This window comes from Falco biarmicus, chromosome 1 (genome assembly GCF_023638135.1).
Source record: "Falco biarmicus isolate bFalBia1 chromosome 1, bFalBia1.pri, whole genome shotgun sequence".
Classification (NCBI taxonomy): domain Eukaryota; kingdom Metazoa; phylum Chordata; class Aves; order Falconiformes; family Falconidae; genus Falco; species Falco biarmicus.
The window spans coordinates 78,762,334-78,781,990 of NC_079288.1; the positions used below are offsets into that span (position 1 = coordinate 78,762,334).

General features: G+C 40.2%; 1 protein-coding gene across 4 annotated transcripts in view; it reads right to left on the reverse strand.

Annotated features, from left to right (window-relative positions):
- Positions 1-850: 850 nt before the first annotated feature.
- The window catches only part of DOK7 (docking protein 7), a 78,591-nt gene continuing 59,784 nt past the window's right edge, over positions 851-19,657 (reverse strand). For all 4 annotated transcript variants that reach the window (XM_056338991.1, XM_056338974.1, XM_056338982.1 and 1 more), the window contains 4 exons: positions 16,741-16,806; positions 15,592-15,663; positions 12,315-12,467; positions 851-10,602 (listed from right to left, as the gene is read on the reverse strand). In XM_056338991.1, coding sequence (XP_056194966.1) covers positions 10,466-10,602; positions 12,315-12,467; positions 15,592-15,663; positions 16,741-16,806 — 428 coding nt within the window. In that variant the 3' untranslated portion in view covers positions 851-10,465. The remainder of the gene's footprint in view (positions 10,603-12,314; positions 12,468-15,591; positions 15,664-16,740; positions 16,807-19,657) is intronic.

A 19,657-nucleotide genomic window follows, 5' to 3' on the forward strand; every position in this document is an offset into this window, starting at 1 on the left:
CAGTGGCAAAGGTTGGAGACTGAGGTCAGCACAGTCACCTCACTTTAGATACTTAACATAGCTGTTAATGAGTCATTGGGTCCAAAGATCGTTTGCAGAAACCTAGAGAAGAAAAAATATTAAACAGCAGTGGTTGCTGCCCCTGAATCCAACTTCCCCGTGAAATTGTAGCTGAGTTCGTCTGCAACAGCATAGAGAAGACATTAGGAATAGCCTCCATTCCTGTCAGAGCTGTTTGGGTCTTTCCCTGCTTTTTGAGATCTGGGGACAGTGCACAGGCTAGCAAGTTGTCAAGTCTGATTTCACTCGAGTCTGCACCTCACACACACCAATATATGTACAAGTCTGTTAACTATTGCAGTTTTTAATTCTCCAAAGACAATTCATATGGCCAAAACAAAAAGAGTGGGTAGTCTTTGAGACTTTTAAACATTAAAAAATAGCTTGAGTCACCATTCTTGTGTTTCTGTAAATAGCAACAAAAATTCAAAGCCAAGAAAAAAGGTGTAAATGAAATACGCCTGCAGTCCTGTCCTGTACCTAGTGATAGGGGAATAATTGAGTTCATAGATGAGATTGCATGGAAGGGACATCTGAATAGGAAAGAACTAACAGCTTCTAAACAGTGGTTGAACGTTCTCCTCTGCCTTAGTTGGTATTTTATCTGATCCTTTTGTAATTATTCAATTTATCAAGTTTTTTGAAACCACTGAGAAAGAATTTGAAATACAAAAGTGGCAACAGCAGCATTTCTTAGGGGGAAAAAATAAATCAGAATGTTTTATGTTTCATATGGTCTGTCAAATTCTGCCCTGAAAAAGAACCTCCATTTCAGTAAACATGTCAGTGATTTCAGGTAGGACAGATTTTTATTTATTAAACAGGTTGGATGTGGAAATGAGAGGGAAATAAATACACAAGGCATTAAATACAACAAAAATAACAAAGTCTTTCTTAAAATAAACACTTATGTCCTACATACTGGTAGAGGAGCTAAGAGCATATCATTCTACCAAGACAAATGTGGAACAGTCACTGGGGGTGATATATTGCTGTAATGATTTCTCCCATCCCTCCCCAGGGCTTCTGAGGCCTGATAGATCAGGCAATAGCCAGAGTATTTAAGTTCACCAAGTAGAGATCATTTACATTTGTAGGCTGTGGGGCTCCCTCGAGCCAGAGTAATAATACAGCTTTTGCACAGAAGGTGACAGAAGGCAAGAGGCAGAGAAACCAGCTTAGTTTCCATGATGTGGCTGCTTCAACAGCTGGTCTCGGCTGAGCATTTAGAGGGGCTTCATAAGGGCTTCAAGCCCTGAATGGAGAGCAGAAGGCAGCTCCCAAGCTCCCAGCACAAGAACACGACACATACCTGTGTGCATGCTGCCTAGATGCCAGCACATGGGGTCTGCATCTGTGCTTAAGCAGGCATCTCGCCCTGCTGACCCTAAAGGTGCCCCAGCATCATATTTTCAGTTCTGCCATTTATTCATTACATGAGTTTGGGTGAATTAGTCCAGTAGTGTTACACTCCATGGAAGAATGTAGGTCCCCAGGCAGGGTCCAGCATGCCACAGTGCCCAGAAACCAGAGCATTACACAGGGAGCCGGGCTGCTGAGAGCTCCTCTGCAGGCCCTAACCCAGGGTCACCTGTCACAAGCCCAAGTACTGTGTTCAGCTCGGGGCTAACTCAGACAGAGGGAACAGGTTGCATGCTTGGGTCACAACATACCATCCGCAGACCTTCCCTGTCATCATCTGGCACTGCTTCAGAGAGGTAGCTGGGTTTCAAGTTTGTTTAAAAAGTTGTTTCACATACAGAAATCTACTAGTGAGTAGTACACAGGCAGTTCTAAAGTAATTTTTAAATGTAAAATGTATTTTTTTCTTTCCATAGCATTTAATGAGAATAGAAGAAATAAGTAAAAAAAAAGATGCGAAACAGAAGTCAATGAGTAGAATGGACACTTGCTTTCAATAGAAACAGATCTACCCTTGTAACAGAGAAAAGGGAGCTATGAAAAACAAAGACTGCATTTTCCATATACATTGTGTTTACTAACAAACAGCTTCTAAGTACCAGAATCAACATTTTCAAATACAACACACATTTAACGTATATTTCAGGCCATTCACAAAGCACCTATTGGGAAGCAGGTTGTTAATCAAGAGAACAAAGGACTGTGTGGATTTCTTTTACTAGTATCCACAGTCATAAAATGGAAGCATTCATAAAATCTGTCTACGTGGGCCAAAATAAATCTATAAACTTTCACCCACAGCAAGTTGAGCCATAATTGGTACAGCAACAATTGTAACCCAGCTGCTTTTATCAGTAGCCCTTAATGGACTTTCATATCCAAACCTTCATGTATATTACCGAACCACTCAACAAAAGAACACTCTCCTAAATCAAAAAGAGAACAGTACACAGATGTTAATGCTTAACATGTGAATGTAAAAATAATGGATACATTAATATAACGTAGATATTTTGTTCCTTCACCGACATGTTAACTTATCAGAAAGCTGCACACATCCATTTTAATAAAACTAAACATTTTCAGTCTCAAAGGTTGCCTGTCAATAACTGGCCTACTGCAACTTAAACCTGGTGATTTCTGTAGGGCAAACTGAGCGTTGAATCGCTTTGAAATAAGCCTCCTGCTAAAACAAAATGCTATTTAATGTTCATTTATGATTTTCCTGGCAACTTAATTTAAAGAGGGAGGGGAGCTACATTATTTTAAGAAGAAACACACTGAGAACTGGCAACCTTTGTATGAAACCCAGTAATTTGCAATGCTTGGCATTAGATCCAGGAGTCTAACCTCAAAATTCAAATCTCAGTTTCTAATTCAAGGTGACATCTGAACCAGAACCATTAAGTAAGTGGTCCTTCAATGGGGAAAGGCCCATTCTCCAACCTCAATTCAGATCCCAGTTCTGGGACTCCCGTTCACAATTCCAAATATGCCCTGTCATAGTGTAGAGTCTTCATTCACGCCACTTCCTGGGGCCACTGGTGATCTAGTATGTGTTCCATTTTGAAGTTCAAGAAAACAAAAGGGGAGAGAGAAGAACTGTGTGCAAAAACTCACATCTCTGAAAGAAGAGACTTCCATGGCAAGAGCTTAGGAATTGGGTTACTGCTTATTTCAGTTCAACAGCAGACCACCGGCAGCGGGAAACGCAGTAATTTTCTCCCAGTTTTTGTTAGGAATTTTTCAGGCTATACCTTTTTCCTAATCTGTCCCAAACTGACACAGATTCTTTACACAAAAGCCACTTCCCAACAGGCTGAACACCTTCCACACCGGTAAACATGGCCTGGAACACCTGAGTTACCCTTCTCTAAGCCCTCCTTCAAGCAGCTAATAACCACAATCTATATGGGATACATATGTCTTGGACAATGTTTGCATTAGCCTCAGTTCACTGGTGCCACTAAACCCTTACCACTGATGGATTGTTTCAGGTCTTGTGCAAAGTGACCCTCATTCCCCTGCAGAGGAAAGAGCTTTGCAGAACTGCAAAACAAAGTTTTCATTCATGATTAGTTATTAATTCAGGATAAGAACATGATCTTCCAAAGATGTTCTTAGGAATTGTTTTCCTTATTGTATTGCCATCTGTATCAACGGCTATGCTAGAATTTTTGAAAGAAAAAACCAGCCAATATAACCAAATAGGACAGTCACAAGTCCAAATCAAAGTACTGCCACAGTGCATATCGAGGATTACAGAAGAAACAGGAGCGAGCCTATTTAGCCACTGGCATACACTGATGATAAACAGCAGTTCTCTTCAGCTCCTTCAAACCCAAGGAACAGAACAACTCATCCTTTTCAGCTTTGACTGCTTACAGCTTTCCAGTGACATGGTGGAGACTAAGGGCAGGGTTAAGCAGCCTGGCATTTTCATGTGGACAACCTTGCTGCTTGGCCACCAGGTTTTCTGTTACCCAGTTTCTTCTGGCTCTTCCTGCACTGCTCAGGGCAAGCACCATGCTGAAAGAGACAGGCTTCCCGTCACGGGCCAAGCTGAAGATGTGGCCAGCTGCAGGCTGAAACTTGCCAGATGGACAGGAATGAGAGGGTCTAATCGTGTTAAATGTTGTCAGTGTAAAGGAGGGCTTGGCCAGAGGTATGCACGCTGGAAAGAGTATGTAGTGTCAGCAAAGCTCCAAAGCAGCCCACCTGGGACTTCAAGGCCAGTCACTGCAGGAAATGCATTCTCACAGCTATCGCTTATAGTCACTACTATCAGGTATTCACCATAAAAAGCACAGAGATTGCAAAAATTCACCTAAGACCAGTTCTGGGCTTTCAGTAGACCTGATCCATCTCTAGCAAATCTCCCAGCTGTTGGTAAATAGCAGTGGTAGCTGAACGCAGGACTAGATGCACCTTCATGTCCCGTCAGGGCCCAGCTCCCACCATCCCTCACCCAATGCACATACTGTGCTTCATGCACTTCCACAGAGGGGAAAAACAGACTGGAGGGTAATTCTGTCCACAGTCTAGACAGTGTCAGTGAACTGCTTCCATGACTTGACACAAGGGCAATGAAACAACACACTGGCGCACACAGAGCACAACAGTCTGCCTCTTTACAGTGTATACCGGCATGTAACCACCCCATGGTTTCCACTCCATTCCTGGTAGAGACAGTGCCAGCCCATCTTCTGTTTGACAGCAGATACAGCTGCAACCTCAGCCTGTCCCAGGAAGCTCCACTTCCTTGCTACAACCACGCTTTGTACAAGAAGCAACAATCCAGCCGGCAGGTCTCCAGCAGTGGCCCAAACTACATTTTACAGACTCACGTACTCCTCTGTCAGTACAATAGCTGGCAAAGGACAACTTTCCCAACAGGAATTCCTCCTTGGGCTTCTCAATTTGTGTGCAGCGCTGCTGTTGATAGCAATAGGACAAATGTTAGAGCAGCCAAAGGCAGGCCACGGGGCATATCTTCCAACTGTAGCAGGCAGAGACATGGATGCGTGATGAATCTGAGCAATCCATTACATAATAAAACTTCAGTATCCAAAGGCCAGGTTCCTTTCTGAGCATGCAATCTGCTCTATTTTCTGTATATGAACTATCCATAAATTGCCAGCTCAGCCCACAGATGAGTAAAATTTAACTTCAGCAGTAGCAGGTGCTAGGGCTTTTTTTTTTTTTTTTTTTTTGGGGGGGGGGGAGTATTTCACAACAGTATAATGTAACGTAGAGACAAATTACTGTCATGCTAAATCTGCTTTCTTGATCCCACCCCCCCCTGCACATTCCTCAAATAAGTTGACACTTATTGTTTCAGTAACATAGTGATGTTACATACGCCTCTGTGTACACAGTGGGGATAATACATTTGAATTATTTCTAGATGCGCTGATGCAGACAAATGTCGGAAAGCAAGTAAGTTTTAAAATTAATTTTCACTCACCCTAAAGTTTTTACTAAACTCAGTTTACTTGGCAGCTGCACCTTCCTAAACCTGCCCACTGTCTTACAAAGTTATTGTGTCAGAATCCAGGGTGTGAATTACATATATTTTCCTGTTGTTCAGTTCTAGCCTTTCAAAGAAGAGTCCACAGGAGAGTTGCTTTTAATCTGTAACCAACTGCTCATCGCTGTCCTAAGCCTCAGAGTGAGGCTACCCTGAAGCCTGTCATCTTCGGAATAGAATAGAATATAGACTGTTTCAGTGGGAAGGGACCTACCATGATGTAGTCCAAGTGTCTGACCAGTTCAGGGCTGACCAAAAGTTAGAGCATGTTATGATGGTCATTGTCCAAATGCCTCTTAAACACCGACAGCCACGGGGCATCGGCCACCTCCCTGGGGAGCCTGTTCCAGTGTTGACCATCCTCTCGGTAAAGAAATGCTCCCTAATGGCCCAGATTTAAGACGTGCCCATGCATCCTTTCACTGGATCCCAGGGAGAAGAGCTCAGCACCCCGCTCTCTGCCTCCCCTCTTTAGGGAGCTGTAGGGAGCAATGAGGTTGCCCCTCGGCCTCCTTTTCTCCAAACTGGACAAACCCCATGTCCTCAGCCACTCTGCACAGGACATGCCTTCCAGCCCTGCCACCAACTCTGTTGCCCTCCTCTGGAGACATTCAGGGACCTTCACATCCTTCCCAAACCGCGGGGCCCAGCGCTGCGCACGGTACTCGTGGTGAGGCTGCCCCAGCGCTGAATGCAGCAGGACATCACGTCTGTGGCCGGCTGGTTGTACCATGTTTGCTGCACCCCAGGACAGACATCCCCAGGCTGCCAAGACCGTTGGTAGACGATCGAGAAGGGTCCTGCCGTCCATCTGCTAGCTCCCTCAGTCCTCTGGGATGAATCCCATCAGGCCCCACGACTTGTGAACATTTAGCTGATACAGGTGCTCAGGGAAAGCATAAAACTGAAGTCATCAGAACCTATACAACTTTTTTAAAAATTGCACTTTTCCTTAATTCTACTACCTACACTGAAAATACATTTGCAGAGCTACTTCTTACAAATCTCCCTTAATAACTTCTAATTCATCCATCCTTACTCCGCTTTGTTTGTTCTCTTTGCTGTATGATGTTAAATTAACATTTCCTTTCAACCTAGGCTGCAAAATAATGTTTGTATGACTGGCTGAATGAGAGCTGAGGATCTTCCCAGGTAAAAGGTGACATAAAAATATAACAGCACTGTCATCTGAAAAAATTGCATAATTTTAACAGAAGTGAGTAGCTAGTAACCCATAAAATTCTGTCTTCTTCCTGTGGTCATTTTAGCAATAATATGTGTGTCACCCCAGACAAACCAGAAAAGGTACTTACCAAAGGGTGCATGTTTCAGCATCTCAGAAAAAAAATCTAATCACTCATAACACAAATTCAGGTTTTCCAAGCTACAGTAATAAAGCCTGGTTTGCTTACAGCAGGGTGGAAAATGCAGGATTTTTCCAAGCTGTTTGCTAAAAACAACTCTTGAGGCAGATTTTCCCACGCATTTAGATGCCTAAAGACACCTACTGGCATTTTCCACAATTAGGTGCCAGACTGCTATTAAAACCCAGACAACTGTTTGTATTGTTGGGCAATTACATGCCTCCAAACTCCAGCCCTCTCTCCTGCAGCACATGTTAACTTGGAGCAACATCATAAAACCCACTGAAGTAGTAGTTACATTGGCAGTAACCTACTGAGTAGAACTATCAGAAAGAAAGAGGTACCTATACAACACACTAACGGTTATGCCCAAATGCTGCACCTGCTGACAGTGTTTTCTTACCACCGAGAGCACTGCCCCCAAACTGGCACTTCTGCTGTGTTAAAAGTATTTCAGGAACATCTCACAGAAGTATCAGCCACATCACATTGTTTTGTTCTTCTGGTAATTAGTTTCTCATACTCCTGGTAATGGTAGGAGGAGATCTGACTCTGGTAGAATCTTAAATTAAAAATGAGCCTTTGTTTTTACCAGCAGAAGATATGAAGATACACTTATCTTCAAAAGCATGGGAGATCTTTTGGGGGTTTTTGCAAAGAGCTCTGAATCTGCAATCATCCTATAGCGATCACAAACTGTATTTTAGATCACTTATGCACAAGTTTTGTGCAAGGTGTGTGAATAAATCCCTAACTATTTGTCCATTAACAGCAGTCCTAGAGTTAACCCATGCAAGCTATGTGGTGAGCACAAGCCTGCTCATAGGATTATGGTTTGACTTCCATTTCCCCCAGTTTGCTACCGGAACTAGAAGGCACATTATTTTATTTATTTAGGAAAAACGTTTTCCATTTCTGCGAGTTCCTGTTGTTCGAATGAGAAAACTTAATTTCTTCAGCAGAAATGTCAAGCCTATAACTTGTCAGGGAGACCTGCAAGGTACTACAAAAACAACCACCCACCAGTTTTTAACAATAAGGTTTGGCCTCCTGCTTCAGTCTTCTAAACATAATTTAGTGCATTATGAAGTGAATTTAAAAGACATGTTAAAGTCTTCTCTTCTATTTATCCTACTCAAGTGAAGCAGAATCTTACAAAGTAAAATACTTCATTTGTGGAAAGCCTTATAGGATAACTATGTTGACATTAACAAAGGCTATAAGTACAAATTTATATCCAGCCACCTAGCTATTCCTAGCTGAAGTTACTATGACATACACAAATACATGTGCAGAGAGAACCACGTGCATGCACAGATTCATAGCCCTGCTCAACCTGAAAGACATATTTTTACACTTGTGACCCCTCCTGTAAGGCCAGCAGCAATCCAATGCCCTTTTCTACTGTATCAAATCTTTACCCATGCTGCAAGTCCAGGATTCAATGCAAGCGATTCTCAGCAATGCACAGAAAGGCAGCCTTTGTAGATAACCTGGGTAATATATTTTCCTGGTAAATAGGTTTTTAGAATAGAAATATTGCAACTTCATCATATATCATGATGGAAAACACTGTATTTCAGTGCATCAGGCAAGCTATGCTCATTTTAAACATTAAACATAAATAGGCACATAGCAAGAGTTTTAACCCTGCAAGTCCTCCAGTGGTGGGTCCTTGACTGAATAGCAGTTCAGTTACATAAACCTGGTCCTAAGGAGCTGTAAGTCCAGGCCATTCCAGTTGTACTGAATATGTGTTTACGAAGCAGATCACCACTGTCCATTTGCCAAATGAGAAAAATCTTTTAAAATGGGAATCTCATAAGAAATATTTCTTTTCCTTTCAGAAATGTGCCAGGCTGATAAACAGAAAACTGTATCTTAGCACAGGACAGATGACAATGGCAATTGTCAACTCTCAAACACATTTTTATTTATTTGAGAGATTTCTGACATTTTACATTACTATTGAGGCTACATTCAAATAAATTTATCAGTTAAATTCTGCCTCAGAAACAAATACCTCTCATTCCATGTCACTTAGTGAAACCTTCACTGGCACAAAACTTCCACTCACCGATATAAATTATAACACATATCTGAAAAGCAGAACTGGGCTGTGATATTGTATCTTAAGAAGACACAGTCAAAAAATCATAATACCCAAGATATCACTCCAGATAACATATCAGCTTTGGCTTCCAGGAGTTAACACAGGCCAATTTTTTTTCTTCGTAAGTACACTGCTTTGTTATTCTAGTGTCACTATGATAACATTTTGTTTAAATAACATTTTGTGTCAGGACAAAAACATAGAACACAAGAATTACATAGACAATGCACAACACAAGAAACTAAGTCAAATTTTGAATCATCCAATCTCACTGTACAAAAGCAAGATGTCACAGACTTGTGGATAAACCTATATTACAACATAACATCCTGTTGTGCCTCAACTATGTAGCATCTCTGAAGACATCATCCTCTTACACAGAACTAGTTTTATGCTATTTAGGGACAGCAGGGAATTATTCAATGAAAGTTTTAGATTCAAGGTGTATGATCTGCTTTTGATGCTGCTTTATATTAGGGATAGTTTTGGAGGTATAAATAAAAGAACCCAGTTTTCAAAAGTAAGTGTTTCTTTTGAGTACTTTGATTTTAAGATATTCTGTATGAGAAACCCGAGACCTGATTTTCAAAGTGATACATACGTTCAACTCCAGGAGAATTGCTAAGAATTACAGGAACTCAGCAACTATGAAATCAAAGCCTATGGTTTGTCACAGAGTTTTTTAAGAACAGAAGCACCCAGAATGTCCCTTCACATTACTTTGGTTTATAGACATAATTAAATTAAATAACCTGTTTGTGTGTGCTCATGTCTGTGTGCATACACATATGAATCCCTGACACTGCAGCTTTTAAAACTGAGTAACTTTAGCCAAAGCTGCAGAACTCTTGGTGAGGTATAACACTGAATTACCCATAGGTAAAGTTAAGCATGTCCATAAATAAGCATATAAATTGAACAAAATTGTGCCTGCAAAAAATCAGGCACTGAATTTTCTTGCTTTTGTAAGAGTCCATTAATATATTAATAGAGGTTTTACATATTTATACGCTCAGATATATACATATATTTTAACAGTAATGTGTGCTTACATACATACATATGGCACACATGCAAAGATATGTACACTTATCACGCACACACTCACATTCCCTTACCTGCACACATTCAAGTTACTTATTTTGAAAGAAAATGCCAACATTTAATAAACACTGGAATTGGTTCCAGGTTCTCCAGGATTTTTGAATTATAGAAAAAGGTAATTTACATCTCTCATTGCATATGAAAAAAATAATATCTGGACTTTACAACCAAATTAAAATAAAAAGGAAGACCACACACACCCCTCATGCTACCAGCTTTCCAATTAGGAATCAAGATATTGGAATGAATCTGGTATAAATGCAATAAGCAATGGCAGTATTTTGTATGAGTATTTTTTACAATTAATGTGAATCTTTGGGAAGATAAATTAGTACCAATTTATGGTGAGCAAAAATTTCTTTCCTAGACAGGTCACTGCTGAGTCCCTTTCTTCTTCTGCTCTAGCTCCTGCAGACGTTCCTCCCGGCACTGAGCATGCTGTGTTCCCACTTTGTGGGCTGTCTCCGTGGCTGCAATGTCAATCTGTGCATATCGGGATGATCCACTTCCTGAAATACCAAATGAAATCCTGTAAAAGACTATAACCCTGGTATTCCTGGGTAAAACTGACCCAGGTTTAAGCTATTGAGACATTTCTTCCACAGATTTCCTAGATTGTCTTGATCTGGTCTTAAGGCAAGCTCTATAAAGGGAGGAAGATGATAACAACAACTGGGGGAAAAAACCTCAAAAGCTTTGTTAGCTATGTATTTTACCTACCTGGTTTTCTTCAAATAAGCAAATGAACCACTTGTATTTCTGCCCCAGGTTTGAATCTCTACCCCTACTCCACCTGATAGAAGACAAAACTGAACTCGGCTCTCCCACTTGTGGGAGGCTTCATCAGCAGGCTACTAGTCAGTAAATGAACATTTGGCATTTGAAAAGAAAACACCTTTGGTAGGCCAGTTGGCAGGATTAGGATTCTTTGTCTGAATTAGGCACTCTGAACTTTTACCGGATCAGCCTCAGACAATGCCAATTTTGTCTGATAACTGGCAATAAGGGAGAAAAAAGCTTCTCTGTTCAGAAGTAAAATAGTTCTGTATAGATGCAGACATACAAATCTAGAGGCTGGAAAAACTTTTGCATCCAAAAATAAAAACGTTTATGGTCACTGAATGTGCCTCCACACTTATACAAGTTGACCTTCAGGGGGTAGTTAACAGTTAAAGTTTATGTCAGTTTATGAAATTCAGCTCTTCATTCTCAATGCCTTGGTTCACTGTCTTTAAAATGAAGATGAAATGTCACTTTTACATCTCAACAGGATGTTGGACAAAGAATTACTTTGAAGTCTGGGAGATGCTTAGAAGTACTTAACTAGAGACAACTATCTGGTTGTAAAGTCCAGATAAATATATTTAAAACAAAACAAAACAAAAAACCACAAAGCCATAAAAAAAACCAAAACCAAACAATGGGAAAAGTGCTAGTATTTCAAAGTTAGTAAAATTGCTGAAATTAAAAGTATAATAAAATGTCAGTAGCTGAAAACTATTCATGGAAAACATGAAAACTATTCATGTGAGCACTTAAATGCCAGAACCTGATTAGGGACTTTCTGTAAGGAGGAATGCATCTCTAAATGACAATACATGATAGCTATATTGTATGTTTATGTGCTAATTGTCCAAGTTAAGCATTAGAAGTATAATGCTCAGATCCAGAAAAAAAATTAAAAATAAAAATCAAATACTCAGTCTGGCTTCCTCTCTATAGCACTGTCACACACCCTCATGGAGAGCGGATAGAAGAACACTTGTGTTCTATTCTTAAGCATTTGCTGCATGGCTCCAGAGTCAGTGTCTTCAGGAGCACGGCCCCTACACCTACACCCATAGCCCTGTTTCTGAAGTCAAGCAAGAAAAATTAAGTAAGCATCGTCCTAATGTGTGCACTGAAAATCTTGAGAACACAGAGAAAATTACTGTCTGTCAAACTCCACAGACAGAGAAATGTTCACTTTAGAGAGAGTGCATATTCAATGCACCTGTCAGAGGGATGCAATATCTTATAGAACCTCATCACTTAAAAATCTTTTCCAAAAGAGTTGGCAGTTACAAGAACTGCCTCACAATTGTGCCAGAGTTCAACTCCTCTGTTAGCAAGAGCCTGAGGGCAGATGAGAGGTTAAGATTCCCCATAGCCCATACAGTCTGCATTTCTGCATCCTGTGCTGTTGGGATAGAACCGCAGACTTCCTTACCTCTTTCCTTACCTCTTATGCTTGTGCCAGGTTCCTGAAGTTCCAGTTCCATGTAATGAAGCTGTTTTTTGGAAGTAGGGCTGACAGGAATATTGACGTAGGTGGCTGCCTCGCTGTGGGGTCGGTCTGGTGTAGGGACATCAGTTGAATAACCCACTGCCCCTTCTAAAATAAGGAACATGTTATCATAGACACTGTTTGCAATGACCCATGATCCATTTCATACAAACACACTGTTCCATCTAATGTTCTGAAAGCAAGCATTGAGCAGTGACAGCTCTGCTTGCCAAACAGTACGTTCCTCAGCTACAAGATGGGAGATGAGAAGACCAAGGTTTCTGCAGAAAAGACCCTGAAGACTGCTGAAGCCAGGATCTATGCAGAAGACCACAGACCACAGCCAGTGATCTCACCGTGTTGTGACAGAAAGCCAACACTGCAGAAATTTTCAAACAGAAGCAATGTATCCGACACTACCTCGCAGGGCTTTCAGCTGTAACTCAGGCTAGTAACACCTTATATGAAGCAATCTGTTCTAGGAAGGCGTGAACTATTACATCATCTGCAAGAGAAGAATCGTAATTACTAGAAGTTCAGAAAGTATGTCCCAAAAACAGGGACTGAAGAACTGTTTCAATTAAGGGGAAGGCAAGCCTGGGGAGACAACACTGACTGCTTCTATGAGTGAAAAAGATAGGAACAATGCCAAGCGAGGACTGACCAAGTAATTTAATACTTCTATTGCAGGAAAAAAAGTCAATTAGCCCATGGGAAAACCTTCCTAATAGTAAAGATCACCAGAACACCAGAGGAAATGCCACAGAGGCTGAAGAATTTCTGCATCTAGAAACTTCTAAATAGGAGAGACTAACACCTACCAGAAAAGAATTCTCTATAAAGTGATTCTGACTTAAAGACAATATTTCAGGTACTGGATGAATTCTCAAGACCTCTTTTAGCCCTACTTTTGATTATTCTAATCTTGTCAGAAGTAAAACTAAGAAGGAAGGTAGAAGGTTAATGTTCCATTCTCTGGCCAACCGGGCATTCCAGCTTTCAACCCATTCTTGATAGCAGGCACCTACATCTAGTTCTTCAACCCATGAATACTAAGGGACTTCCCAGAATTACCTGTGCTACAGGAGACCCAGACACAAACCTGTATTCCCTCTGTGCTTGGGCAAGGCTTTGAGCCACATTCTCATTGTCCTGCTCAGCAGGCTGGTAATCACCTGCCTGTCAAGTCCAGTTAAAGTTCTTACCCATAAACACTTCCTGCTGTTCAGTCAATTTGGGACAGAGGAGTGCAGAGGAAAGATGGTATCGCTTTTCTCCCTTTCGCCGAGGTTCTCCCGTTAAGCCCTTCCTTGTTCCCCACATAAAATTCGTGTCAAAACTTCATTTGTCCAAATCACTGCTTTTCTTTTCTGCCCATTCAGACACAGTTGAGATGTGAATGGAGAGGCAATAGGTGATCAGGGCTTTTTAGAGCACAAGAGAATAACTTCTTATATCCAACCAACAGCAGCTGTGAAATAACCATTAAGGGGAGTTTTTTCTTCTTTTTGGACTGTATTATGAATAACAGAGGTAGCTCAAAGTCCAGCAACAGTAACAGTTGTCAGAGGCTACAGAAGGTTGCAGAATAAAGGAATCTCTTCAGGCTTAACCTGTTTAAATCAAAGGAGTCTACTATGCAGTCCAAAATTCTAAAAGCCTGGAAAGTTGGCCAAATTTCTGACAGATTTTCATAAAGAAAACATAGGAACATCAGTGAAGTAACAGCATTTTTCTGATGGTCAAATTTCAAATTGTTGTTCCAAAGTCAGAAACAAAATGAAAATTAATTAAAAAAAAATCAAACAGAAGTTTCTATATCTTCATCAAACATCGTTCTCAGAAATTATTCTTAATTATTTTGTCTGAAGTATTTCAAAGGAATTTGGCCTGACTGTGCCAAAAGGGATTCAGCAGATCCACAGCATTGAAAACCTGCATCCCAAGTAGTTGAAGTTGTAAGCAGATTACAGTCTTAAGTACTGATACAGAGTCAGAAACAGTCATGAATGAAAATATATGTTTTTCTAAGTCTTTCTATGCACTGTTAAAGTGATGTAGCAGGAGTTTAAATGAAGTGTCCTCAAAGCTTACTGGCATGACAACTAGCAAACTTCTCTATAGAGCTAAATAGTTGAAAGGTTTCAGGAAGCTGTATGCCATACCTGATGCAGACAAGCCAAGTGATTTTCCTGAGAACTAAAAAACCACACATGGAGAATAATGTATTTATTGGTAGGGCTTTGTACAACAAAAGCAAAAGAAACACACAGAACAAAGAAACCCCTGGCAACAGTCAAATATTCTTCCCAAAGGAAAAAAAACAAATGAAGAACAAAGTCGGGCAAACTGGAAGGAAAGGATAAGTCCTCTGTTGTTTAGTCAGTTCTGTCTTAATTGAAACTGTGCTTTCCTTGTAAACATAGAAATACTTGGCTTTTTGGTTTTCCTTCAATTAAAAAAACCCAGACCCATTAGACACTAAAAACTGGCTTATGTTTGTTTGAAGAGAAAGGTTTTTCTGAAAAGCATAAGACAGTCAAAAGCTCCTGCAAAGAAAACAAGGCACACAGAGAGTGCCATGGACAAAGACAGTCTTTTCAGCAGTTTGTTCTGGGTGGACAGATGTAGAAGATGCTTAAAAGAGGGGTCAGAGGACCAATATTTGAGATCATTATGGAAGGAGACTTTGAGATAAAAACAGACCAAAATGCGTGATTGCAACATTCTGAAAGGAGCAGTGTAATATCATGATTGCTTGAAGAGCAAGGGGGAAAAGGTAGGAAGAAAAAAAAGTAGTTAAGCAAGTAACAGAAGAGTAGAAAAGGCAAGGCAGTGGCACTGAAATGGGGGGGAGGAGGGGGGGAGAAGGGAAACATAGTATAATTTAGGAAAGAAGAAGAAAATTATATTTTCAACTTTCTTTCAGCAAGTGTTACTTGTTTGTATTTTCTACCCTATATGGGCACCATTCTCAGAAATGCACGATAAATAGCACAGAAAGAAAACCCACACCATAAACACAGCCCCGAGATAAGTGTGTGTGTGTGTGTGCACCTGTGTGAGCATGCATGTAAAGCTGACATGTTCAAAGGGCAATACTTGAAGAAAAAATATTTAGAAGAGACCACAATAAAAAAAAAGAAAAGGAAAAAAAGGAAAAGAGAAGGTGCTACTAGAATCCTCTGATGGAGTCCTCTGATGCACCTGGCTGCAAAGATCTGTGACTCACCAGGTTCCTCAGGGCTAGTAGGAGTTCCAGGTTCTGCAGGAAGTATCAGCATCTCATAACCACCTTTAGGACCTAGAATACAGGAAGCCCATCAAGGGGTTTGGATTTAGGAATTTGCACAATGTAAAGAGAGCATATGATTTTCTGGGTTTGACTTGTAACCTTCTAACCCAGATAATCATACTGAATAATCTCAGAAAGTATAAACAGTGGCTAGTGTTGATTTTTCTGTCATGGTGATGCCAGCTTTTCCTAATGAGTATAACACCAAGGAAATAAACGTTGGGACACTTCTACAGGTATTCAAACTGAAGGCCACTGGAGTCAACGGTATGTTTTGCTGTACATCAATGTGGGAGCAAAGCTGTCTTGAATGCATGAATCAGGGAGAAGTGTGTGGGTGATCTTGGGAGCATCTGGAAGACTCTTGTTAAAATTCCACCTCCAGCATGATGGGTAACTTCTTGTTTTCTGACAAAGCTCTGCAGAAAATGCTTAAGCTAGCCCTTCCAAAGATAACTTTGCTTTCCAAGTGCAAATCATCATCTTTGCAAGAAGTCAGGTTGCACAACATCATTAGTCCTTTCTAAACACTAAGCTGAAAAAAGATGCTCCGGTTCCCTCGTGATCTGACTCCACCCCAGTTTAAACAAGGTAAGTAAAAATGTTCTGTCCATAGGATGCATATATTGGGAATAATTTGGAATGACAAACATAATTTTATCTGCTGGTGTTGAGTTTTTGCTCTGTTAGCATGAAGAAGTACCTTTAAAGGGGGGTGGGGGGGTGGGAGGGGGGGTCCCAACATATCATTGCTGAGGTACAGGATTTCTCATGGCCTGAGGTGCGATGTTTTTGCTGGGTGCCCTTTGTTGAAGTGCTGGCAGCATTTTACTGCTGTGAATAAGATTACTGTCTATGCTCTGACACTTATCTCATCTGTCACTGCCTCTTCTAAACTTATCCCATCTGTCAATGCCTTTCTAACAAAAACCCTGCAAAGCAAGAAACCCAAAGAAATATGTAAGTCTTTCAATAGGGAATCAAGTCATACGTTACCTTTAACACCTTCTGAACTTTAAAATAATTTCAGTTTAAATTAGTTTAAATTTACATGCACTCACATACCTCATAACCACTGATACTTACCAGCTTGGAGACTGTGCCCTCTATGCATTTTCAAAGATCCAGAAACTGCCATGACAGAAGTACTACCTGTTTTCAAAGAGAGATAATCACATTAAATCTAAATACCTGTTGCTATTATTAAATACCTGCTGTGCATCAGCGATTTTAGTAATGTTTCTGAAACATCAAGAAAAATTTCAGTAACTGTAATTCTTCTCATTGTTCTTCATTTAAGCAATATTCCTTCCCCCCACCCCCACCCCCCAAATTCTTAGCCCAAGGTTATGGCATTATAATCTAATTCTGCTGTTGTCTTTCTTCAGAAAGAAAGGATGCCTTCTATAAAAGTTGAGGATACTGGCCTCCCCATTTGTGGTGAGTACTACCTTCCTAACAGAGACAGTTTTGTTAAACTGAGAAGTAAAATGGCAATGAAAAATGAGTGGGGAGTTGCCTTTGCAATCCATAAGAGCTTTGGAAACAAAAAGTTTGAAGTGTTCATTAAAATCTCATTAGATCGGATCCAAAACCTATTAAAGTTAACGGGAAGAACTGTATCGCACTTCAGTAGTCCACCGTCCGGTTTTAGCCACGTGCAAACTGGGGCAGGGTGAAGGGCAGGTGAAGGATCTACCTTCCATTGGCTTTGAATCCAGGGCATAGCTGGTTCTTTGGAAGCAACATTCCAAGGGTTACAGCCGAGAAAGGTTTACCAAGGGTATGTCAGGAGGCACAGTCAGTCTCCTTTCCCCAGCCCCACGCAGAGCAGCAGGAGGCTGTCCCAGGTACACTATTAGATACGGAAGTTTGAGGAAACAAGAGCCAGCAGCTCAGAAACCTATGGAGTAGTACACACGTAGTGTGGCTGGTCTACATACACACATCCCTTCTTTATTTAATCAGCATACTAATGAGTATTATCCTTACCTGTTCAGTTAGCACTATTGCTATCCAGCTGTGAATGTCTTGCCTCTAGTGTTGTCACTGTGGGCACCTTAATCAAGATAAGTGGCATATATTTCCTCACATGAATCATTTTGAGGGAACTTCTTGTGCAAGTAAATGGTGCTTCACAGAAATAAGGTAGGAAGCTGTGCTTAGGAGTAACCCTGCCACTGGTGACAGGGCAGCTGTCCATGTACTGCTGGGTGTTGGGGATCAGGTATAAAATTAACACTCTTTTCTAAACTGATGGATAGTCTCTGAGTAGGTGAGGCATTTGTCTGCGAATTTTTTTTAAAAGAGCGCCCAAAAATTACTGTAATTCTTATGCAACATGAAGAAATTCTGTAAGATAAATAGCAGTCTCAAATACTTAAGAAAACTGCTGACATAGAAGCCTACAGAAAATAGCAGTTTCTTACTTTTCCCCTGTATAAAGTATATATTTGTACATTTTTCCCCTGAATTATTAATTTCCAAGTTTATAACATTATTGTTATGCTTTTATAAAATAAATCTAAATAAAAACCACAGATTATTTCACATAATGATGAGAATGGATTAAAAAAATAATAAACACCTATTTCAGAAGTGCACAACTGAACTAAAACCTTTAGTTTTGTGGTCTTTGTGTACAGAAAAGCATATATAGGGCAACCCAAGGCTACGAAAACAATTTTCAAGCATACCACACTGAGAAACTTACTTGGTATTTTAACAACTGAGATCAGGTTGTAGAACCTTTACATACTCTGGTGAGGACTTAACCACTAAAAACATTATTTGAAATTTTGATTTTAACCAGACTGCTGACAAAAATAAATGCAAAAATAGGACAGCCCTGGACTAGCTGATCTACTTATATTTTCACTGTAACTGATTTTCCTTTTTTTCAGCTCAGGGCAGCCTGTCTCTGTATTATTAAGAATATCAGAATACACTTTATGCAGCTGAAAGCCTTACCTTACTTTGAAGAAAGACTACGGCTTTATGCCAATTGCAGCTTCATCACAAAACCAGTATGTTTTGGGTTTGTTTTTTTCTCTCCCTCAAAATCCTAATGTAAATCAGCAGAAATCATTCCAGAGGAAACACAGATTTTTACACAACATTTTTAGGATTTGTGAAAAACACACAGGACAGGAAAGGAGATTTAAAGTAAGATACGCCAACGCTTTTATGGTCAAGTTGAAGTTTTCCCATTTGGAGCTCATTTAAAGAGCTATGTTAATCCTTCAGGATTTGACCTGTTGCATTTTTCTCATTTTCAAACTTGGCAGCTAACAAATATTTACATAGTCAAATCTCACGTGGATTTTTTTTTTTTTTGAAGCTTTGAACTATGTCATGAAAACACATGTCAGCAGGGATTGACCTAGATATGTTCGTTCTTCTTCTTTACAGCTACGATGTAAACTGGCTCATTTCTCATTTATGAATCCTAAGATAACACTTGCAGGAATGGAAAAAGCAAGTTAGCGAGATAAATTTCTGAGTATATAAAGCATCCAGCAGGAGACAGATACTCCCTTTCATCATTCTTTTTGTTTTACAAGGGATTGTTCAGAATATTTTTTTCATTTTACCCTGCCATCCAGTTCTGTGTGGCTGACTCGCTCAAGTCTTTGTTAAAACTGAGTAGCTCATCAGAAGTTATTTCTGTTCTACATTCCTCAATGTGTAAGAGGAAGAAGATATGGAAAATGTGACAAAATGAAAATAAGCTGCAGAATATTTTGCATTCCTACATATGATTAGACTCAAATGCCTGATGTAGCTCAATGAAGACAACCACTATTTGAAACATTTTTCTAACTTCATAGTCATTTCTTTATGCCCACTCTTCAAAAATAAGCACTGTTTACAGCACATGTGCCACAAGAAAAAGCCATGAAAAAAAATTAAAAAACTAGAGGGAAGCTGGTATACATGCTATAAACTGAGCCCAGACAGTTCACATTTTCAAATCCTGTCACCTATCATTACGTGGCCATGC